Below are 24,688 nucleotides of genomic sequence, written 5' to 3' on the forward strand. Positions count from 1 at the left end.
CTTCAAGACCTGGCAATGATCATGTATTTACAGACAAGCCACACCAATGCCAGTTGTTGTCAGTGAAGAAATCCATATGCAGCAACTTCAAAGACAGGCCTTGTTTGCTAGTCACTGACAAACGCAAAGTATTCACGTTTACCCAAGCCAGACTCTTCTGCCCCCTGCAATGAGGGGAGGCTCTGGCCTGCAATTGTGAGAATTTCCTGCCGCAGGAAAAGAGAGAGAAAGGGGAGAGCCAGGTTAAAGTAAGCTAAAGGAGGACAGTGGAGATGGAGGTTACAACAGGAAGAAGACAGAAGAGAACAGCGTGGATAATTATAGTAGTCAATGCTTTTGGCCTGGGAGGAGAAGCTTAACCCGAGCCGGCCACTCACCACCGCTGCTCTGGCCAAAATCCAAGAGAAAGCTACTTGTGATCCATATGAAATCTCTATTAGCATCGCTTTGGGTCTTATTAGAAATGTTATCTGCTGATAATCGCTCTCATATCTTGTTCCTACTCCACAGGGTTTTATGTTATTGTTGTTTTTGGTCATTCATATGAGCCAGAACTAATGCTACATTATACAGTCCAGATGAAGGATCTCTGTCTATATTTATCACCGTAGAACAACACAGTCTACCATAATTATGGGAAAGTAAAACATTTTTGCTCTAGTAACTGTTAGGATTCTGGGTATCAGATTTAGCAACTGCTTGTTTGCTGGGCATGTCAGAGATCTTTTCAGGGAACTGAACATAGGAAAGTTTGGTTTCATAATAGTTCATCAGGCTCATTTAATCCACAATATGTGGCACAAGATAACATAATATCACTGGTTTTAGTATTATTATATTGTTCCTGCCACATGATTGACTGCCTGCAGTGTACATCACTGGTCTCTGTCTTACGCCACCCAAAGTTTCACATGTTTTTTTTGATCAATGGTACATGAAACATACATTGTGCCATGCCTCTGTTGACCTATTCACCTCTCCTTTTCAAAATGCATAGTGTCTTTCTCCAACCACAAGAACATTGGGTGATTGTACATAATCAACTTGATCCATTGTTTGCCTTAGCAGCCGGTCTGTCTATTATCAGGTTTGGAACAAACGAAAGGCGGTCCCTCTGAGGCCGGTGGTCGGCATTCAGTGCAGCGTTGTTCTGCTGGTTTCCTGTGAGGGAAGCAGGATGAGGAAGTGAGCTAGTACTCTGGCCAGGCCCAAGGAATTGAGGTGAACATTGAGAATATGTTCTAAACCACTTTGTTTTAGAATGACAGTTTTATGACCACAGTCCCTTCATCTATCTCTCTGTTCTTTTTTCTAGTTATTTGCAATTGTAGGTACATATGCTGCTCTATTGTCAGCTTGTTTGTGCCAGATACCACATGCAGCAGTTCACTTCCTGTACCTAAACAAAAGGCAGCAAAATATTCTCAGTTTGAATGAATAGTAAATGACAACAAATATGATTTAGTTTAAGCCATCTGTGTGCTTTGAATGCTGTGGTCTTTCAGTTTCCTCTGCACACCGGGTCCATATTATGTCACTGTAAAGTAGATTTGACACACATTCATGTCAAATGGGGTGTGTCATGGGATAGCTGCCTCCCTAGTCACCTATTGGATCTAGAGTCTTCAGTGGGGGCTCGGGGGGTGGAAAGCTAACCATGTGTTTGAATCTCTGATTTACATTTGAATGGCTTTACTGTCTTTTGAGTGGTTTGTCTTTAAACATGAGGTTGACTATTGCACACACACACACTTCTTTGCACACGTAACCATGCCATTACAAACATGCATGTTTGGTGGGGATGTAGACCTTTTAGTCACGTAGTCAATAGGTGTAGTTGATCAAACATTGTTTTAGTAAAATCTTCTTATTTAGATTATAAGGATTTATATGGCATAACAGCAGAAAGGAGAAATGACTGACTGAGTTACCTGAACATATATATTTTTTTTGTATTTAGATGTAAAAAGACATGTCACACTAACATGTCAGACTAAAGAGTCAACCAAGAATTTCTGAGGAATATGCTCTAATGGGGTTTTGATCACAAAATAATAACACTATCTTTATTATATCATGTCGTCTCAAACTAATTCTGATGAAGCTCACCCTAAAACGGTTCAAAGGTCAAATTTTGTCCTCGTTTCAAGACTAGTTTTAGTATTGATTTTGAGTACTTTTGACAACCATTTCACATACATCAATATATTGCCAAATCTTGAGGTGGACAAATATAAAAGTACTGCAATACACATGTGCAGTATTTGATGAAGCTGTTGGCTATTTGATTGCTGGTCCCTGCAGTGGGAGAGGGGAGCCCTTTCCTGGTCGTGTCACACCTTGTTGTTAGTGGGTTTTGTCTGCCGTCTAGGCTTGTTGTTGGTATGTAAATGCTCGTATGTAGACCCAGCCTTGTAGTCTTTTTTTTTACCTTTCTCGCCGATCCAACAGTCTGTAATTATCGCCTTCCTTTTGTCCCTTAAAGTCATTTTTTCTCCTACTTTCTTTTGGAGATGCCAGTTACTTCGCTGTCATTTGGGTCTTGAAGTGCATATTCGAAATTGCTGGACCAATTTCTGACACAGTGACTATACATTACAGCCAAATAATTGCATTTTAACAGGTGAACAGCATATGTTGTCACTTTCATCTTTGGTTTACCAGTGCCTTTTCCTGTCGTTGTTTTACTATATTTCTTTACAAGTTTTTCTCAAGGTTGTGCTACTTTTATACTCGCTGTCATGCCTCTCATGTAGACATTGTAAAGGCTGTTATTTAGGACTTGCTCCTGTGTGTTTTTCTACCCAAATAGCTGAGCATGGGAGGGGGTCGGGATGGTCAACCATTTGGCATATGTCATCTAAAGAACTTTGGCAGATAATTGAGGCTCGTCCCCATGGTTCCGCCGACAAACACGGTCTGGGCATTAGTCACTGTACTTAGCACTACAAGCCCAAATGTTGCACCTCGTCTTTAAAGAGTTATGGAAGTGTTTGGCAGGAAGTGTAGCGAAAACATTCAGAGCATCCAGGACTGTGGGAAATAAAGCATGTACCAACAATACTTTCATACATTCCAGCCATTTGGACTTTGTTAAACAAGGGGCCACATCTGTAGCACTTGTGTGATATAAAATAGACCTGTCACGATAAATACTGTATCGACTTATCGTTCAGTAAATAAATGCTAGAACAATATATTTTGGGGCTCAGTATTTCTTGTGTTACATTTTCATCAGAAAAGTGGGAGATTTTAGTACTATTACATTTGAGCTGTAAAAGAATAAGTGACTGTGGCTAATTATTGACCTATAAAAGTACATTGTATGCTGCAGCTCAGGCCTTTTAATAATACCGTCTATTAAAAATGCTTTATTTGGATAATCTTGCATTATTGTCATTGTGTCAGTGGAATAAAGTAGTTTAAATATTACCATTTATTGCAGTATGTCTCTGTAACAAAATATCATGCTTCAAAATTTGTTACCATGACAGGCCTAATATAAAAGACATAGCTCTGTTCAAAAGTATAGTTCTGTAAAGGTATTTATGTTGTTGATCTCTGTGTGAACATGAAAAGCCACTGTGTTACCTGTCTCCTAATGAGCTTTAGTTTCTGTGTGATGGAGTTAACACTGTTTGCACGAATGATGCTTTGAGCTGTAGCTTTGGAAGCATGTGAGAGAGGAGTGACTGAGTGTGACACACTGTAGCTAATGAGGGGTCAGACAGTTCACTTTAAGGTTCTGGCACCATTTCAGTCGATTTGTTTACTTTTTAGCTTTTCTTTTAAGAAATGTTTTTACACATTCCATTCTTAAGAAACAATGCTTATTTTGTATGGTTTGGTTTCATGGACATCAACATGTATTCTTTTTTCTTCTTCCAGAGATCGAAGCCAAAGAGGCCTGTACGTGGCTCAGGGCTGCAGGGTTCCCACAGTACGCCCAGCTTTATGAAGGTAGGACAGTCTCCACGTCTCCAGCCTCTGCCCCCTTATGTCCCACCGCACTGCATGCATCAACCTTGTAAAGTAAAGCAAACAAAAGCTGTGTTTACAACATAAGAAAGGCCTAAATGCTGGAAGGCCTGCATGTTCACTGTCTACTGGCATTAGCTTCTGATTATGTTTATGCAGTTTCAATGAGCACAGCGTCCCTTTTGTAGCACAAACACTAACAGGGAACTCTTGTGCCTGCTCCACCACACGTAGCATGGCATTCCTGAGGAGTGAAGGGCGTGTTATTTCACCAACCAAGAGACTTTGCTCTTCCTATACACCAACCACAAACATTAACCTTTCTATAATGTGGCCGTAACCCACATACAAGTGCGTCTGACTCAGTCTCACTCAGCCTTCTATAGGTCTGATTGGTGAATGACGAGTGATGGTCAGAGGCATATTTTTTCTGACCCTTACGTTTTAAACACACATGGACCACAATAGTTCAAACAGCCTTTACACTCCATATAGTAGCTTCTACATTATGGCATACTGCGGTCTGTCCACTCACCCTTATGTAACTACAGGATGTTGACAGCAGCGCTAAGCTACCTTTGTCAATAGATTGCTTGTTGCCACTTAACCGTGAAGGGTCTCCTTTCTAAAAGGGGAGCCTATTGTACTCGGGCTCAGGTGTTGAGACACTTTTTAAAAACACAGGAACAACAGTGGCACAGAAGGATCTCAAGTGGCAATCAATCAAACTTATTTTACAGCACAACACCAGTCATTTTAAACTGTCTAAGCTCATGGGGAATCCGTGCTGACACTTTCAGCCAAGGAACAGTCTCCATTGTTGCAGTGGTATATTGCCCCACTAAAGATAAGCAGACTGATAGGCCTGTTTCAGGACAGTAGACTAAAGGTGCTAGCCTCCTTACAACAGCATGTTCTTATCATAATCATCGTCTCCCCTTGGGGTTTTTAAGATTCCCTTTATGGGATGAGACATGTTGAATCTGTTCAGCCATTACATATGGCCAAAGAAGTCAAATCCTTGTACACGCTGTACGGTGAGCCTTTGTCCAAACTCTGACTTAGTGTACAAGTGTCTCTGTTAATGAAGTGGATTAAAGAGAAAGAAGTAGAAAGAGTATAGGAAGTGGAGCTCTGCAGTGCTGGAGTACCTATTGTCATTCTTCAATCAGTCCCCTGCTTCTGCTGTGTGCTCCACATCCCCCCTGCTTGTCCGCTCTGAAAGCTGCAGCTGTGTTTGTTTGCTCGGCTAAGACGCTACTTCCTCTTTTAGCTTTTCATCAGGACCATATGGGGGAGAAGGTGGGATGGAAGGGACTGGTGGGCGTTTGGGTGGGTGGCTGGTTTGGGTTAGGTATTGGCACACATTGGTTATATCACTGTCAAACCTTCATTAACAAATCACCTTGAATGTGTCGTTTCTTGTCTTTCAGATGCCCAGTTTCCAATAGACATCTGCTCCGTCACCAGAGATCATGACTTTCTGGACCGTGACGCCATCGAAGCTCTCTGCAGGTGACCCACTCTCCCCGTTTGTACTCAACTCCCTTTTGATGTCATGTACAGTGCTTCCTAATCTACCACTTTCTATACTATCTCTTGTTTCCCCTTAAATGAATCCATGAGGGCTTGACTTCAAAACCAGACCTGCTTTGAAATGCTGCTGATGAGATAAAAGAATACTGCGATAAGCACCTTGGAGCCATGAACCTTTTCGCTTTTTTTAACCGTTGGATAATTACACTTTTCTTTTCTGTCATTTTGAGGTTGTGTACTATTTTGGACGATTTTAAAGGTCTTATATTATGCAAAATTGACTCTTGTGAGCTTTAAGCCATGTTATAATGCTGTTATCTCCTCAAAAACATACCTGGAGTTGTGTTTTGTTTCATTCACACATGTTTGAGGAGTCTGTCTACATTTCCAAAGCTCAAAATGCTCTGTTCCACCTTGTGATGTCATGAAGCGGTAGACTCGGAATTCCCAGGCTGAATTCATCCAAATGATTATAGTGAAGGTGTGTGGAGTTTACAAACACAGTGGAGCACTTCCTGTATTACCAAATGACATCACAAGGAGGAACAGAGTGTTTTCAGTTTGTGTGTTAAGCATGTGTGAATGAAAACTCAGCTCCATGTAAATTTGTGATGAGGAAATAAGATTATAACATAGATCAGAAAATAGCGTAATAGCTGAATCATGCATTATAGACACCTCACTTCACTGGGACTACACCAGATGTATTATAAACCTATTCTTCAGATTGTCTCGCACCCACGTAACATACATTTAGCTTATGAGGGTGAAGCTAATGGTTATTTAATAGACTCCACTCCTTTATCAAAGTTGGCTTGCTGGAGTTATAAACCACAGCAGGTGTCCCACTATACATCTGGAAGCTATCATCTCAGTGTCCTGCCCCCGCGCCCCTCCTCTGTCTCGCCTGCCCCCTTTTACTCCACACTCCTCACCCCCCCATCCTTGCTATTGTTACACGATCTCCTCTAAGAGCTCTCTAGAGGGAGGACCGGGCCTCACTCCCCTTGTCCAGGTGGCAAAGGGGATAAGCCCCCCTTGAAACACCCCTACACCCCCTCCCATACCCCCCTTCCGCTCTGTCCCGAGATGTCGACGCCATTCCAGCACATTTCATTCTCCTGGACCTTTTCCTGTTTTACTCCTCTACTAGCCTTCATGTGGGGATTATCCGTCACCAGCTCATTAACTCTCCTGGATTCTCCCCCATCACTCTTTAAGTCTTCCTCTCTTTTTGTATTTCCACTTCTCACCCATGTTACTCCCCGCTGGTTACAACAGAGGGGTTGAAATGCTGTTTTCGTTGTTTAATGTTACTAATTTGGTGTTTGTTTGTTTGTCTGCAGGCGCCTGAACACCTTGAACAAGTGTGCACTAATGAGACTGGAGATATCGCCACAAAGAAAACGAGTAAGCGCTTTTATTGCTTTTTCTCACCTCTGTAATTAGGCCACAGGGTGAACATAAGATTTTTGTCTTCTTATTTAATGACAAAGCACCTGTTGGCTTTATTTCTCACTGTCGGTCAGGACCCTAAGGGAAGAGAGGTTAAGACTAATGGAGGGGTCTGTGGACTAAGACTCCCTTCAAAACCTTTGTTGCCTATTTAATACACTACTGTCTGTGGAAAAACAAACATGGTTTTATGCAAAAAGAAAAAAAAAATTATAGAATCGTTTCAATGTGAATGAGATTTAAGGGAATTGTGCCCAAAGTGAGCATTTACTTTGAACCAGGAGTCACAGTTATTGCCTTTGTCTAAACTTTTGTCCCTTTCATTTTCCTTCCCTTTTTCAATTAGTGTTTTTACAAATTATTTCCCCTATTTGAAAATACACTGTAACTCATCTCAGGGTTCACCACCTGCTTGTCTTGATAGAGATTTTATTGCCTTGCTTGAAAGGTTTTCCAGTATGGCATTCAGTGTATATATCTTTGATTTAATGTATCACTTGTAAAATGTGGAACATTCCAGGCAAAGTAGTGACCTCTCCATAAATAAAAGTTATACAGTCTACATTTAACATAGCCTTAAATATAATACAAACAAAGACACTACAGTGTCTTCACTTGAAAGATCAACAATAATCTTTGTTGCCCAACACTACTGATTTATTCTTTGAAGTTAAGATGTAGATCTTTCTTAGAAAGCTATGACTGTGTGATCCAAATGGACTTTCACTGTTTGGGAGAAGAATTTCTCCTAATCAACTTTCATTTGGGTAATATCCACTAGTGCTACATAGTAACATCCTTGTTCATCAGGATGAGCCACTCTGTCACCTTTCAAATCTGGAGTCAACAGAGACAGAGAAGTCAAAGAGGTTATGTGCCATCCTTGTCAGATGTCAACCCCCATAGACAACATAGGAATGCATTGATCTTCTAGTCTTCACATTCCCTTTCCCTCAAACATGCACCTCCAACACTTATTTTTTTTGTGCTGTAGTTTACTCCGTGCAAGTGTTTATAGATTCCACAAGTATTTGAAAATGCTCATTTGTCTTAAAACCTAGAACAAGCAACTCAAAAAGTTGGCAGAACCCAGTGTTAGCTATAAAAGAGGAACACACTGTTACTGAGCCGGTATGTTTTTCTTTGCAAATTAAAGACGGTCACAACAACCTGACAACATAGAAGCAGGTTTAAAAACTGAGAGCCTTTTATTTGGATCTCTTGAGGGAATTTAGCTGCAGAAGCGCATCAGAGCCTAGTCTCAAAGTGCTATCTGGATAAAGACGGTAGGTGGGGAATGACCCCAGTCTGGCTGGCTGCCTTTTGAGCTATAGGGGTCATGATGGAATTTCCTGAAGTCCCCCCAGGGCCCGAGATACATTAACTGCACTGGGGGAGGAGTGTGCATGTTGTAGGTGCTGGAGCATGGATGTGGCTCAGTATATTGGCTGCCCTTGGGAGTCTACCTCTGTGGGTTAGGAAGTCACACAGACACGTTTACTAAGCAATGATGTCTTTGCTTCATCAGTCATATGTTTGACCACAAGATCTCAGTTATGAAACATGGTTGTCTGTGAGTGGCTCCCATGAGCATAGAGGGAAAGAGATCACTGAATGGTCTATAAAATATGTTCAGAGTATTTTATAGAAAATATACTGTTAAAAAATCTTAAATGTAAACTGTCTTTCTCTTAGAGTGAAGACTCTGATGAAGATGAGCCCTGTGCCATCAGTGGCCGCTGGACCTTTCAGAGGGACAGCAAACGCTGGTCCCGTATGGACGAGCTGGATGTCTTCTCCTCACTCCACACAGCCGACACCTTGCCCCCGTTTCCTAAAGACCAGGTGTCACAGAAAAGCAAGATGCTCCTGCGAGAAGGCAACAGCTCAGAAAGTGTGCTGACTGACCTGAGCGAGCAGCCCGAGGTGGGCTCCATCCATAGCAGTGGCAGTGGCTGCAGAGTGGAGGACAAGAGCCACATGACCACCCTCAGCGAGCCTGTGCCCACTGGGGCCACACGCGCCAGCTCTGTGGCGAGTATGTGCTCCTCCTCTGGCACAGGCTCCGGCTGTGCAAATGAGGACTCTCTGTCTGATGGCATGCCCCCGTCACCCCTGGAAACACTTGGACATTTTACCTTTGACGTGAAAACAAGTATGGCTGGTCGGGGAGGGAGTTTGGATAGAGGAAGCAACAAAAGCACTCGATCTAGAGCGAAAAGCTTTCTGAAGAGGATGGAGAGTCTGCGGCTGCGCAGTGGCAGCACCTCCAAGAGGAAGAAGAAGAGCACCCCCAGTGGTGCTAAGATCGAGATCAGTGGTCCTGTCATCAAAGAGGGACTGGACGATGACAAGCTCAGGAGACTCAACTGTGTAGACATCTCCAGTATTAACCTGAACCTCAACCACCGCAACCCCACACAAACAATGACACTGAACAGAAACCGCACAGTGTCCTACTCCACTCAGACCAGTAACGGCAGCACTGGCAGCACCGGCAGCAGCCAATCAGAGGCCAGCAGCGGGAGTGCAGTGAGCACACCCAGCCCTGTCACCCGTGCTCGGAGTCACAGTACAGCAGCTGGCTCCGGTAAGAGAGGAGGCATGTATTTAGAGGGTTTTGATCCATTGAGTGTGTATCAACAAGCTTCAGAAAGACAGCCCACACCACCTCCCAAATCTGCTCCCCCTGTTCCCTGTCACACAAGTTCAGAAATGACTGTAGATGAGCAGAACCGCAGGAATAATTGTACCGTCCCCGACCATAGTCCCAATGTGGAGGAGGAAGAAGAAGACGATGGCATGATTTTCTTTTATCTACCAGAGGGGCACAAGCCTGGAACATTCCCCAAAGCTCTACACGACAGCACCTCTCGTAATAATAATAACAAAAATGAAAATGGCAACTCTGTGATCCTTAGAGGCCGACAAAGCAGACGTCAGCGCCGAGGCTCCTCTGGGTCTGTGGACAGCAGCCGGCTCAGTTTTTATGACAACGTCCCATACACAGAGGACGCAGAAGAGGAAGACAAACTAGAGGAGGTGCTCCAAGACGTCAGCGGCCTGCAGCGGTTCGTTAACGATTGGTCAGAGGCTGTAGCGGGTGAGGAGGACGAAGAAGAGGAGGACGAAGAGGAAGACTCAGACTCAGCCCTGGACTCGGCCTCCCCGTGTCCATCGTCTCCTCTCCAGAACCGCCTGGAGGAGACGGAGAATGGGAGCGACCAGGACAGCACTGGGAACCCACTGGGAGAAGGAGAAGAGGTGATGAGGGAGAGAAGGGACTCTGGAGTGGGAGCATCTCTGACACGGACCAGCAGGTGAGCAAATCAAACATGTTCAGTTGTCTGTGGTTAATATATGAGTTTAAAATGCATTGTTCTGGAAATATGGAAAACAAGTCCAGTATTATCACTTTAGGTTTATTGTTTTGTCACATAATTGAATTTAGCTAATTTTCTATTCTCTTAAAAATGGAAGCTTGTTTATACTGCAGTGCAACAAAGAAAAGGGTGAAAAAACATCCCTCCTGTATCAAACTTGTCTTGATAAATTGTTGGAAGTGAACGGAATTTGCCTCACTGTTGTGGAAAAGCGTTTCTTTGTTGTGAAAATTCCATGCATATTTAAATTACAGCTTTACATCTTTTAAATCTAAATCCAAAAGTAAGACAATGCCATGGTTTAGCAAACAAAGAGTATGTATAGAAAGTGACGGCAGAGGACAAGGGGGCACGCTGAGACTCCTCTCCTTACGTAATGCCGCAGAATGCTCTGGAATGCCTCTCCGTCTCCAAGGGGACTGTTGCTGTTTCTCCAAGAATTTGCAAGGGGAAAGTCTTTGGAAGGCATGCATTTTTTAGCCCCTGATTGATGTGTACACAAATCCATCTAATCCCCCTAGTCTGATCACTTGTACATAAAACTACAGAACAATGTGTGTGGCTGCATTTGCATTATGTTTGTCCGTACACAAAGATATGACGCACACAGTGGTCTAAACCTACATTCTCAACGTTCACATCTCAATCGCCTTTGTCCCCGCAGACCCCAGAAGCTGCGTTGGCCCAGCTTCCAGAACTCCCATCGTCCCAGCGTGGCCTCAGCTCAGCTCCAAATCAGCTGCCAGTCTGTTTTGCAGATGAACCTTCTCCAGAAGCTGTCCCTGCTGCAGCTCACCGCACTCTTGGAGAAGCACACCCCAACCAACAAACATGGCTTTAGCTGGTGGGTACATTAAAAAAAAAAATCTGAATATTAATAGTATTTTGAATTTCCTAAAACACTTAATTTACTTTTCAAGCCCAAGGTGCACTATATTACTTTTCTGGTATGTAGCGGATTTTACACCTTAAAAGTTACACAGTACACCAGAATTGTCCAAACTTTTTTCACCGAGGGCCACATAACGAAACATATTTGAAGTGGAGGGCCATACAGGGAGTCAAATTGTGCATGTAACACAGGTTTTAACACAGGTTTGACAGAGACATTGTACCTTTAATAAGACTTGGAAGATTTATTTTTAGGTCTGTCACAATGCAGTATGATGTTATTCAGGTCTTCAATTTGTAGTAAAAAAAAAACTTCCTGATCAATTGGGCCAGTTTAGGAGGAGGCGTGAGGGCCAACAAAAATTGGTCTGAGGGCCGCATTTGGCCCCTGGGCCGTAGTTTGGACAGCTCTGCAGTAAACCTTTAAACATTGTAATCATCGTAACTAGTGTATAAATAATAAGGCAATGAAAACAACATCTTTATGACTCTTCGAGAACACCCCGAAAGAGTACCTCTGATTTGTAAACTTGGCATTCCCGGTCTTATATATCCATCACTATTACTACAGATTCAGAAGATGTCCGCTTTAAGAATAGATTACTGTGGTCTTTGTATTTTCCATTGCTGTATATTGACAGACAATTTGGCGTTAGTGCACTGTTACTCAAAGTGTTCCTTGTAAATAACACCACTCCAGTTAATCCGTGTGCCCAGCGATTAGCCCTCCATCCCGCTCTTTCAATCCCCTCCATCTGCAGGTTGTTGTGTGGTGCGCTGACGGCTGTCCGCAGAGGTTGGGTTTCACATTCTTTTCCCAGGCCCATAATTGCTGGGAAGGGGTCTATATTGTCTTTTTTTTTCCTTCTTCTTCTTCTAAACGGGCAATCCTGGCCATTCACACGCATGGTGTTACTGGAGCTGGGGAAATGTACCCTTGACAATTGCATCTAAATTCTCCTCCCTGTGACTGTTCCTGTTTGTCCAGTCTGGATCAATAGCATTTTTTAGTTGGTTGTTTGATTGATTATTCAGGTCACAGTATAATCGTGAGAGCTAAAAAAAAAAGAATGATCGGGGCAGTTTTAGGAGGAAAATATACTGATTTTAATTTAATAGTACACACAAAAATCAAAACTTTCATCTGTGTGTTTATGTCACATTCAGCTGTTCACATACTTGAGTGAATGAGAGAAAAGAAAGTATCCCATTGTTGTCTGGTGTCAAATGAATAATTCCAAATAATCGTAATGTTTCTTGTTAAAGCTGTAACACTTGAGTGAAAGCGAAAGTAAAATTTAAATTCCGTGATGTTTTTGTACTGTTCTCGAGGCCAGAGCAGGAAAAGACAGTTATGACAGTCTTATGACAGGCCTGGACTATTTCAAATACAGAGGCCGTTTGTTGCTTTGCTGAAGGCCCACACGTATTCAACATTCCGGGCTGTGATCATAATGTGCTCCTTTTTTCATTTTTCCAAACTGCAGCTCTGAGAAGCACTTTTCCCTTACAAAGAGTGACTTGTCCTAAGAAACGCACAACATTTCATACTATTCACACCCAAGAACATAGCTACGAATGTGTGGGTGCCCAGATCTGTTCATGTTTCTGCTTTTGGAGCGGAGTTGTCCATTTGCCAGCCGCACACACCAGTAAAACTGTGTGGATTGTACAAAGAGGTTGAGGCCAGCCATTTTTAAGGCCCAGAATGCACGCTTTACCCCCTAACCCTGTTTATCCACCCCTCATAAAGTTGGAGACAGGCTTCTTCAACCTGGCTTCCGGCTGACACACTCATAAAACACGTAACTGGCTGTACCTTTAAAGTAGTATTACAAAAACAGGGGTAAGTAATTGGTGGCGATCATGTGACATCACACCACTCTACAGTCGCTATTTTTTAAAACTGAGCAGGAGGACTGATGGTAGGGTTTGCTGTTTAACTGTCACGTTGCAAATTTGTTGATGGGCTTATCCACATGGAACAAGCACTGACAGAAAGTTCGATGCCTTTTTTCTCAGTATAAATATATAAACTCTAAAAGTGATGCCATCGTTCAACCCCGATGATGGGATTCTAGTCAGCTGAAAGGCATTCAAGCTATAAAACTAAAATGGCAAGTTTGTGGAGCCAATCCAATCCTTAGGCCTGTCACAACAGCAAATTTTGAAGCTATATTGCTACAGAGAAATATTGACGATAATGCTGAAACTAGTTTAATTCTCACAACAATATTAAAGCAGGATAATCCCAGTGAGCCTTCTGTAAATAGACAGTATCATTAAAAGACTCAAACTTGGAACATAAGATTCGGGGGCTCAATATTTATCATCTGTACAGTTATTTTAGTTGTAATATGATGAGATTTGAGCTGTCGAGGGTTGAATAAGTGCATTTTATGGCTAATTATTGGTTCATTCTGTTGTTTATTTGTTGAATATATTGAACGATAAACCGATATAGTAATTATCTACAGGTTTATCAATCCCCACCGAATAGCGATAAGGTTCAACGATTGATTGATTGATTGGTTTTATTTCGAGTTAGTGCCAAGAGAAAAAGAATAATCATGTTTACTACATGTACATTGTAAACAAAAGAAAAGCACATCTCTCGAAAAGGAGTGGGAAGAAGAAAAACTTATATTAACCCACCCCTGTTCATATCATAGCTTCAAAAATTATGTGGTTGCTTTTGTACATTGATCCCGGAGCTTAACAAATATTTACATATTGCAAAATAAATTACATATTACATCTGTATATATATATATATATATATATATATATATATATATATATATATATATATATATATATATATATATATATATATATATATATATATATATATATATATATATATATATATATATATATACATACACACACACACACACATGTATATACATGCATATGTACACACATACATATACACATGTGTACATATTTATATACACATTATATATACATATATCTATAAACATTTTATTTAATTTTTTAAGATCACCCAGTGCTGTCACCCTTATACAACAAAAGCAAAAATTCTTTATAATTCCTTTTAAAGCTGTAAATATTTGGGCACTGCATCAGGTTATCTCCCAACCCATTCCACAGACTGACCCCACACACAGATACACACATGCTTTTCCTGGTGGTTCTCACTGATTTTGTTTTAAATTTACCCCTTCCCCTTAAATCATAGTGTACGTCCTGTGTGCTGAACAGTTTTTGGATATTTGGATATATACGATAAGTTTGGATTAAATTTGGATATTTCTTCCATTCCCTTTATATAAGTCCTGCCCACCACATAAAAAACATAACATTTTAGAACATGAACTCAACCTATTGCTCATATAAAACAAAAACTCATATTGGTATTGATATATTCTCGTCTCATGTTGTCGCAGGGCTGTGCCGAAGTTCATGAAGAGAATCAAGGTGCGCGACTACAAAGACAGGAATGTGTTCGGTGTGCCATTACAAGTTATTGTGCAGCGGACAGGTCAACCCCTCCCTCAAGGAATCCAGCAGGCCATGCGCTACCTACGTAACCACTGCCTTGACCAGGTAATTTAACAGTTAACCTTTTAAACGAGACACTGACATTTATGTGTACTTTGAGTTATGAATGTGGAAATGTGTGCCCTCGTGCCCGTCATTCAGCAAAGATAATAAAAAGATCCTCCTCCTTTAAGTTGCGGGAAGTTATGTAATAAGTTAATGTATTTTTTTACTTACATAAGAAATGGAAAAATGTGATACAATCTGCGTGTGTTCCTGGGACAGGCCGTACTTGTCTCTTGCTGTAGTCTTCCTCCTAGTTTTATTGAAGTAGACAGGTCTGGAAAGTGTAACCACAAACCAGTGTCTAATATCTCCTAGGCCCCGGTTCGATTTATATTGTGAGGTTTCTCTGCTTAGGATAATTTCTAAACTCATTTTGTCTTTTTATCCAGGTGGGGCTCTTCCGAAAATCGGGGGTGAAATCTCGCATCCAGGCTTTACGACAGATGAATGAGGCCAGCGGAGCGGATGGGGGCGGGGTCAACTACGAGGGCCAGTCCGCTTACGATGTGGCCGATATGCTCAAGCAGTACTTCAGAGACCTGCCCGAGCCCCTGCTCACGAGCAAGCTCTCAGAGACCTTCCTCCAGATCTATCAGTGTAAGAAAACTGGTTACATTTACACTTTGAACAACAAAACATGAAGAAAATGTATGATTATATTGTTTCAAAGCAATAGTTGGTGTCTGAGCCACATTGTAAAAACACTTCAGATTTCAATTTCTTTTGTGTCCTTTGTGCACTTTGCTTACTTTTGCCATAATTTGAACTAGACGCTTGCCAATATTGGTCTACATATTCCTCATGGGTTTCAGCTTCCTGTTTATAGGTGCCATTTTGAGTACTTTTGGCCATTCAAATGATATAATATTTTGTTTGCTTTTAATCACTATGGCAACAGTGATAATTTCTTGTCAGTCTGAATCCCATGGATATATTGGTATTAGAATAGAGTTTTTTTTTTTTTTTTTTTTTTTCTAGAACTATTATTGACATGTTATTGCCTGCGATCGTAACTTAATAATAGTGTTTATACAAGATTTACCCCAAAAGCCTTTTACACGAAGCACAGCCTGGAGTGTTGTCACATGTTTAGCCTTACGCAACAGCATCTCATCGCTGAAACACAAAACAGATATCATCAAGTAGACTGTTCTCATTGTTTATAACTTTTAACATGTTTGATCTCCCCCACAGACATGCCTAAAGAGCTTCGCCTTCAGGCCGCACGTGCCGCAGTGCTGCTTTTACCCGACGAAAACAGGGAAGCACTGCGGAGTTTGTTGTGTTTCCTCAGCGATGTGACCGCTAACGTGTCGGAAAACCAGATGACCCCCACCAACTTAGCCGTGTGCCTGGCCCCCTCGCTGTTTCACCTCAACACGCTGCGACGCAAAGAGAGCTCCTCGCCAAGGTGAGCATCTGACGCTAACTCAGACGAGGATAAAGGGGCGGGGAATGATAACTTATGTAATACGCAATATGTTTTATGTTCAATCTCATAAAAACAGGAAAACAGCACTAAGAAAACAAAAGAACAGGATATTGTAGATAGAGGAGGGAAAGGGAAGAGCAGGGAGGATGAGAAAGAGATAGCCCAAATGTAAAGGTTATGTAAACATGTCCATATTGTGGAGACTACATTCACAGAACGTTAATGCTGCTTTGTTTTCTTTGTATAAAATTAAGATTTAGATTTTTATTTTTTTTTATTGAACCTTTATTTAAACAGGAAAATCCTATTGAGATGACTTTTTCAAGGAAGTCCTGGCCAAGACAGTGGCACAGATTGAACCATACATACATTTAGACAATTACAGGAATTGCTCAGCTAAAAAAAAACAACATAGATCTCTTTTCCAAACCTTTTAGCTTTAATAATGTTATAATTTAGTAAAACATCAGGGAGTGGTTTCAAGGTGGTGGAGGAAACATAAAATACAGTTCATAGGACGACTCAGCCAGTGATGTAAAAGTAAATAAGATGTCTGGTGCTATTGTCTGTTCTCTTTATAACGTTTTATTCTATTTTATTCTATTTGTCATTTCAGGGTGATGAACAGAAAGCAGAATTTGGGAAAGCCAGACCAGAGGGACCTGAATGAGAACCTGGCTGCCACTCACGGCCTGACCCACATGATCCAGGAGTGCAGGAAGCTGTTTCGGGTCAGTACTTAGCAACGGTTGCCATCTGTACACACAAACAAGACAGTTTCAGCACACATATCACTTTTCTAATTAAAATGTGTGTGTTTTACCTGTTCATGATGTGCTTGTTGATTGTAAAGTTGACCTTGGTCTTGTACCGTGCTATTATATATTGCGGGTCTCTGTTTGCCCTGTAAATACACTCAGTTACATAACGTGAAGGTAACACAATGATGCAGACTTTTGTTTAGCTTGTCCTGGACTCACATAACGAGAGAGGACATATCTCTGTTTATACTTCAAACTTGCTAGGGCATGTTTGGTAAAAGACTCATTTATATAATTATACATCCCTTTTTAAAACCACGGTATTAGAAGCCCACTTGGCGACAATAACAGGAAGTAATCATATTGCTTCTGTATTATTAATCTAATTTCATCTTCATTTAGCGCTGGTCATTTTAGTTCTGTTGAGGCTTCACCGGAAAATGAAGAGTGTGTTGTTTGGTTTCTTAATTTGATTGTGAGAGAGTTTCCTGTGATGGTCCTATCACACGGGGAGAAAAATGAATTAGTCACCGCCTAATGTCCTTAAAATTAGATTTCTGTTTGCATGCAGGTTCGTGTAAGGATGACAATCTATTAAACCGGGGTTTAATGAGCTTCCATAATTCCTTATCTTCAGAGATTTCTTGCAGTGTAATGATGTTTGTTTGCATATTAGTTTGGGATATGACAGACTTAAGCAGGATTTGCCTCATTCAATTCATTTATACAGGGGAACCCAATGAGAGCACCCAGACTCTTTTTTTCAGGGGTGCCCTGTTCAAAACACAATACAAACAAAAACAAATAAGTACATAATTCCATATAAAACATTAAAACATTAAAAACATGTGCAGGTGTGTGTATAAAGTTAGTTACTAGATTATTAAATAGTGATTGTGGCACCAAATTAACCAGTTTAGCTTGATCTTGAAATGTATCCCACATTAAATGAGAAGCTTTTACTGATTAAATCCAAAGTAACATATGAGTGTTGTCATATGACATTTATAACGGATATTTGTGAAATAATGTGATTATGTTGCCATTCCTGAAAGATTCAAAGTAATAATGTCTGAATTGTTCTTTTGCCATAATCAGATCCCGGAGGAAATGAACCGCTGCAGAAACTCCTATGTGGAGCAGGCTCTGTTGCCACGGCGCCTGGAGGAGCTGACCAGCGAAGAGGCTGGGCCAGAGGGGGGGTACAGGGCCTTTCTACGGGACAGCCTGGACACCCTTCTCAAAGAGGCCAAAGACAAGTTCAGAGGCTACGACAGCTGTTCCACCCCTGAGCACGCAGAGCTGGCGTACAGAAAGGTCAGTGATGCACTCCATCTGAGGTCCCATTGATGAAGACACACTGTCCCTTCAACTATCTGCTTCCTGTCTTTTATCTTTCCTCTTCCATTTCTATCTAACAGAAAAAGTAGTTTCCGAATTACATGTGCGAAAACGACTCGGCTCTTAGCTTATTTTTCCCACCATAGAATTGGACACTACCCCAGTATGACTTCATTCACTTTTTCCCAAATGGACATTTCCTGTGTGTTGTAATGCTTCCGTGGAGTTTCCCCCTTCCCCCCCCAATTTACGTAATTTATCAGATCTAAACGAAGCAACAGATGAAATGCTTTAAGAGCTTAGGCTGCATGAAATTATAACTGGATTAAACGTGACTAATGGGATTTCATTTTATCGTGGAGTTTTGCCTCAAAGCGATGTCACCGTTTTACAATATAGCACGCAGACCCAAGTTTAATTTGAATAATGCTCTTCCCAGGTGCATGATGTTTTTCCGCTGCGGTTATGGAAGGTGACGGTGGAAATTCCTGCTACTCCCGAAGAGGTTTTAACTCGGATACTAAGAGAGCAGAGCCACTGGGATGAAGACCTGCTGGAGAGCCGTGTATTGGAGACTCTCGATGACAAGATAGAGGTTTATCAGTACGTGCGCAACACCATGGCTCCACATCCCACCAGAGACCATGTTATAATCAGGTAAAAATTATTCAATTATGTACTTTTCTTATATTCAGGACTGCAGTTTCACCAGATTAGGTAAACTCGTGCTTTCTCCAACAGGACCTGGGCTACAGATCTGGCCAAAGGGGCTTGTGCACTCGTGTGTTCGTCAGTGGACCATGAAGGACTGCCTGTGGTCGGAGTGCGCGTCAATGTCCTCACATCACGTTACTTCATTGAGCCCTGTGGAAGCAACAAATCCCGACTTACACATCTCTCCAGGATTGACTGCAGGTATGTTACTTAGAGACCAGCACACACACACACACACAATAACAAATGTGTCTTATATTATGCAATCTTTAGTTTTATAAACACTAAATCATTTGTCTCATGACTTGTCTCAGGACCATAACTAATTGTGACCATGACAGTTAAGATTTTTCTAATTTAATGTGGTGTTTTGTTGGCTCACTGTGACTAACTGTTTGTTTGCTGTGTTTTGTAGGGGCCGTTTTCCTGAGTGGTACAATAAACTCTATGGACACTTGTGTGCTGCTGAGGTGGCTCGGATACGCGACTCTTTTACTGTGCCAATGGACAAATAAAGCTTGGGCAGGACTACAGATGTAGATTGGAAAACCACACTCACTTTGAATCCAACAGGGCACTAGACATGATTCATTCCAGTGGCGCTTTTGTGTTGATACGTTTTAAGGACTAACTCTGGATCTCATTTGAAGGACTTTGTGACTCTTGATACAATGTCACAAGAGACTTATCTGTAAAAGTGTCCCATTCTGATGTCCAGCCACACGGACTGTCACGCCAACTTTTATCTGGGCCAAAGGACATGTGTGAGAGGATACGAGGCTTATCCAAAGGGTGCTACTGCTTCTGAGAAGCAACAAGATTTGGCAGTGTACAGTGTCTGTGTATATGTGAGTGAGTGCTGAATGAATATTCTCTGCACTGGTTTCCAGCTGCAGTATGTACATACAGTGTTGTGTAAATGTGTTGTCTGTCACGTATTACCTCTGTCCCTTTTTCTGTTACAGCAAAGCACACACCGATATTAAAGTAGTACATTACACATATATATCTGAGAGTGAAGCATGATGAATGTGGATGGACATTAGACAGGATCCAGAGAGAGGACAGACGGCACAGAGTTTAGTGTTAAAGAGGGTGCTGGATCACCTGCACCTCGTTTATTCACAAAAAACAGATTTTAATTTATTAACAAAAATATCGTCACGTAAACGGACTTGAAAAGAGTTGTTTTCCAGATGTTTAGTAAAGATCAGTGATTCTAAATGGGCCAAATTGGAAAACACACCAAAGTGAGTTATTCAACACTGATAAAATCAACACAAATTTGTAAATAAGATAAAGGAAAGCTCTGGTGAGGCGAAGGGTTTAAGAAAAAGTGGTCCTTTTATAAAGGTGGAGAATCTACAGGTTTTACTGTAGTGAAGGGGCAGACTGAATGTGTGTGTGAATACAAAAGAAGGTAATATTTTTAGGTAAACGTCTTTAAAGGGCCCATATTACACTATTTTGTGATCTGATATAATGTGTCCTCATCACAAACAGACCTGTAGTTGTGTTTTCTTTATGTTTGTTAGACACACAAACCCTGCATATTTAAGCTGAGTTTTTCTCTCAAACTAAAAACACTCTGTTCCACTTTGTGATGTCATGTGGTAATACAGGAAGTGCTCCACTGTGTTTTTAAACTCCACACACCTTCACTAGAATCAATGGATAATTTCAGCGCTGGAATTGCCACTGATCTCTACTGAACTAAAGGTAAAAGGAGCTGTTAACTTGAAAACTACCACTTCATGACATCACAAAGTGGAACAGAGCATTTTGAGCTGTGGAGATGTAGACTAATAATAAAGTGTTACTCAAGCGTGTGAATGAAACAAAACACAACTCCAGGTCTGTTTTGAGGCGGCAATGACATAACATGGCTTAAAGCTCACAGGAGTCAATTTTATGTAATATAGGACCTTTAAAGTGTAAAAATTAGATCAACATAACAAAGCTGACCTTTGCTATAACACTCATGTTGTATACTTCATGTGGACTTGTATCATTAACACACTAAGCCATTGTTCATATGATACTTTACTATAACCTTCAATTTATGCAACTGTGTTTTATTTCTTTTTTGACCAAATAACACATGGCAATGACAGTTAATTTAAAAGAAGTATTTATACCTCAGTTATACAGTACAGTTTGTGTTGTATCATCTATGTTATTTTATTGTAAATGTTAAACAAATGTTTTATCTTTTTTATTAATATTATTTCTGTACAGCTTAATCAAAGTGCACTATTAAACTATCAAAGTGACAATGGCTGTTTCCTTGAATTATGCAATGCAAAGCCAACCCAGTTAAACATACATTTGAAGGTTGGCAAAGGTCGATCAGATCCACAGGTTGGCAGTGCAATTCCAGCTCCTGTACATGAATGCTGCCATTGTGTCATTGGGCAAGACACTTAACCCACCTCGCCCCAGTGTCTGTGTACACCGGTGTTTGAATGTGTGTGTGAATGGTGAGTGGTTCCTTAATGTAAAGCGCTTTAAATGTGGAAAAGCGCTATATAAGAAATATTTTGTCTTCAAAGTAAGTTTGACACTGGAAAAATTGGAGATTTAACTGTGAGATTTAACGCGGACCAAATCGTGACGGAATCTCAGTGGGATCTTGTGGAGAGTTCCCAATGTGCAGTGATAATATGGAAGGAACAGAAGTGAACCAGCAGCACATGGCAGATTTACTGCGTATATCAAATTACTATAACATGAGTAACAATACAAAGCAGACGGGCTGATGGTATTTTAGACAATGATTTCCAAAGTTAAGCTCTTCCAAGTACGTATTTCTTCATGATTTTCCTTTAAACCCCTCTAATATAAGATGTGGTCACAGAGCGCTGAGGGAGAAGGGTATCCGATGGCATGCTAAATGCTGACTTCACTCTTACAGTAGTCTCTTATGTAACCCATTCTCATAACTAAAACAATAGAGCTCATTCTGTTGCAGCTGGCCAAGGATTTAACACTTCATATTTTACTCACTGTGTATCTTGAGTGTCAGCTTGCATGTACTGCGTTTCACCAATCCATGTGGTGTTTTGCTCCAGTCCAAATATTTGAATCATTTTAATCTGTGTAGTAAGGCTGTGCTGTGTGTTGGTTGGAGGTACTTTCCACACATTGTGCAGTGTGACAGACGGAACAGGCAGGAACTTGACTGGGAGTATATACACAGCGCATGTACATTTCCATCTTTATAATTAACACTTTGCACTCTCTCTTCCTGCTGTAATCCTCCTACAATTATTTTTCATACGAATCCTTGGAACCTGAACGATCATCTTTGCTCAAATCCAGCATTTCTCATCTTCACAACATTCCGACATCAAATGCTGGTATGTTTTCGAATCAGCGAGTGTGTATTTTTTGTGGGAACCTAAACACCTCAGGGAGATTATGTATAGGGCCAGATAAGGCAACCAAGGGCCACATTCCGGCATCTCTTGTTGAGAATCAAGAACTGGCTCTTTCCCACATTGATAAATGAAAGTGAGAGCACAGGTTTGTGTTTGTGTTTGCTGTTCAAAATGTACTATGTGAAAACCTACACGCCTACAATACTGCCTTTATTGAAAATGTGTAAAAATTCAGTTACAAGGCAAGTTAGAAGTAGCTTACACGCTGCTGCCATAACTGTAGGATGCAGATATTTGAGGTATTAAGTATTAAACTATTAACATACATAGATCGTTATTTAAAAGTCCCATATTACGCTGTTTTCTGATCTATGTTGTAATGTTTCCTCATCACAAACAGACCTGGAGTTGTGTTTTGTTTCATTCACACATGTGTAACACACAAACCCTGCAGATTTAGGCTGAGTTCCACCTTGTGATGTCAACATGTGGTAATACAGGAAGTGCTCCACTGTGTTTTTAAACTCCACACACCTTCACTAGAATCATATGGATGATTGCAGTCCTGGAATTGCCAATCTACTGAACAAAAGGTAAAAGGTTGCTGTTGTTAACTTGAAAACTACCACTGCATGACATTACAAGGTGGAACTGAGCATTTTGAGCTTTGGAGATATAGATAGACACAAATGCAGGGTTACTCAAACAAAACACAACTCCAGGTCTGTTTTTGAGGAGGCACCAACATTATAACATGGCTTAAAGCTCACAGGAGTCAATTTTGTGTAATATAAGACCTTTAACATTTCGTTCATTAGAGATCGGGAGAGATGAGGAGGAGATAAGTAGAGGGTGTAAAGCCTCAAGCTTCAAATGCAGGACGAGACAGGATTACTGAAACATGCATGAATCAATCGAAATATAATCTGGTGTACACGAAAGATGAGGGAAGCTAATAGGTCGAAATGTAACAGTATAAAATACCACTCAAAGTCGTTACTTACTATTTTTTCCACAGTTTTACATCAGACTTTTATAGAAAACTATGACCTGATATTTTGTGTTATCTCAGAGTTGACACCTTTTTTTGTTCTTGTAACTGTTTATATGTTGTTGTTAAAGTAACTGCTTTTGTATGAGATACTTGGTTGCTATGCCGACAAGATGATGTGAATTTTCGCCTCATCAGTCACTGGTTGGACTTGGTTTACCGTAGCCCTTGTGCTCGGAAAATAAACAACCAGGAGAATTTCGACATGCTTCCTTACAACAGAATGCTTCAATATTAACAAAAAGATACTTATCTCGAACAACACTTCCTCGAGGGCCCTTAATAAACATGGATACTTGAACATGCATTTACAGAACACTGGGACTTTATCGCCTGCACCGACATGATCAGTGACTTCTATTGGTTCTGTCAGTTCACAAACATGCCAACAATCTGACACACGTATGGCTCAGAGCTCACCGTCTGGAATGCTCTGCTGCAGATGGTGTGCTGTGGCTATGGAGGCTTCAAAACAATATCACTCAAGTATAAGTGGTCTAGGAAATTACTTAAAGTAGAAAGACTGTGGGCGTAGCAACTGATTTTTAATTTGAAGTTAATATGGGCAAGGAAAGTCGAACCTCGGATTCAGGAGGAGCAGTGTGGTTTTCGTCCTGGTCGTGGAACACTGGACCAGCTCTATACTCTCCATCGGGTCCTCGAGGGCTCATGGGAGTATGCCCAACCAGTCCACATGTGTTTTGTGGATCTGGAGAAGGCATTCGACCGTGTCCCTCGTGGTGTCCTTTGGGGGGTGCTCTGGGAGTATGGGGTCCGGGGCTCTTTGCTAAGGGCTGTCCGGTCCCTGTATGACCGGAGCAGGAGCTGTGTTCGCATTGCCGGCAGTAAGTCAGACCTGTTCCCAGTGCATGTTGGACTCCGCCAGGGCTGCCCTTTGTCACCGGTTCTGTTCATTATATTTATGGACAGAATTTCTAGGCGCAGCCAGGGGCCGGAGGGGGCCTGGTTTGGGAACCACAGGATTTCATCTCTGCTGTTTGCAGATGATGTTGTCCTGATGGCTTCTTCAGGCCAGGACCTGCAGCAGGCACTGGGGCGGTTTGCAGCCGAGTGTGAAGCGGCTGGGATGAGAATCAGCTCCTCCAAATCCGAGGCCATGGTTCTCGACCGGAAAAAGGTGGTTTGCTCTCTCCGGGTGGGTGGTGAGTCTCTGCCCCAAGTGGAGGAGTTCA

The 24,688-nt window shown here is 41.4% G+C and overlaps 1 protein-coding gene across 2 annotated transcripts in view; it reads left to right on the top strand.

Moving 5' to 3' along the window:
- The window catches only part of dlc1 (DLC1 Rho GTPase activating protein), a 78,660-nt gene extending 58,148 nt beyond the window's left edge, over positions 1-20,512 (top strand). For both annotated transcript variants that reach the window (XM_033974120.2, XM_033974276.2), the window contains 13 exons: positions 3,889-3,960; positions 5,412-5,493; positions 6,861-6,924; positions 8,665-10,289; positions 11,017-11,196; positions 14,657-14,816; positions 15,206-15,413; positions 16,011-16,227; positions 16,865-16,979; positions 18,108-18,326; positions 18,790-19,007; positions 19,092-19,265; positions 19,480-20,512. In XM_033974120.2, the coding sequence (XP_033830011.2) occupies positions 3,889-3,960; positions 5,412-5,493; positions 6,861-6,924; positions 8,665-10,289; positions 11,017-11,196; positions 14,657-14,816; positions 15,206-15,413; positions 16,011-16,227; positions 16,865-16,979; positions 18,108-18,326; positions 18,790-19,007; positions 19,092-19,265; positions 19,480-19,579 (3,434 nt within the window). In that variant the 3' untranslated portion in view covers positions 19,580-20,512. The remainder of the gene's footprint in view (positions 1-3,888; positions 3,961-5,411; positions 5,494-6,860; positions 6,925-8,664; positions 10,290-11,016; positions 11,197-14,656; positions 14,817-15,205; positions 15,414-16,010; positions 16,228-16,864; positions 16,980-18,107; positions 18,327-18,789; positions 19,008-19,091; positions 19,266-19,479) is intronic.
- Positions 20,513-24,688: the final 4,176 nt, after the last annotated feature.

This window comes from Periophthalmus magnuspinnatus, chromosome 1, assembly GCF_009829125.3.
Source record: "Periophthalmus magnuspinnatus isolate fPerMag1 chromosome 1, fPerMag1.2.pri, whole genome shotgun sequence".
Lineage (NCBI taxonomy): Eukaryota > Metazoa > Chordata > Actinopteri > Gobiiformes > Gobiidae > Periophthalmus > Periophthalmus magnuspinnatus.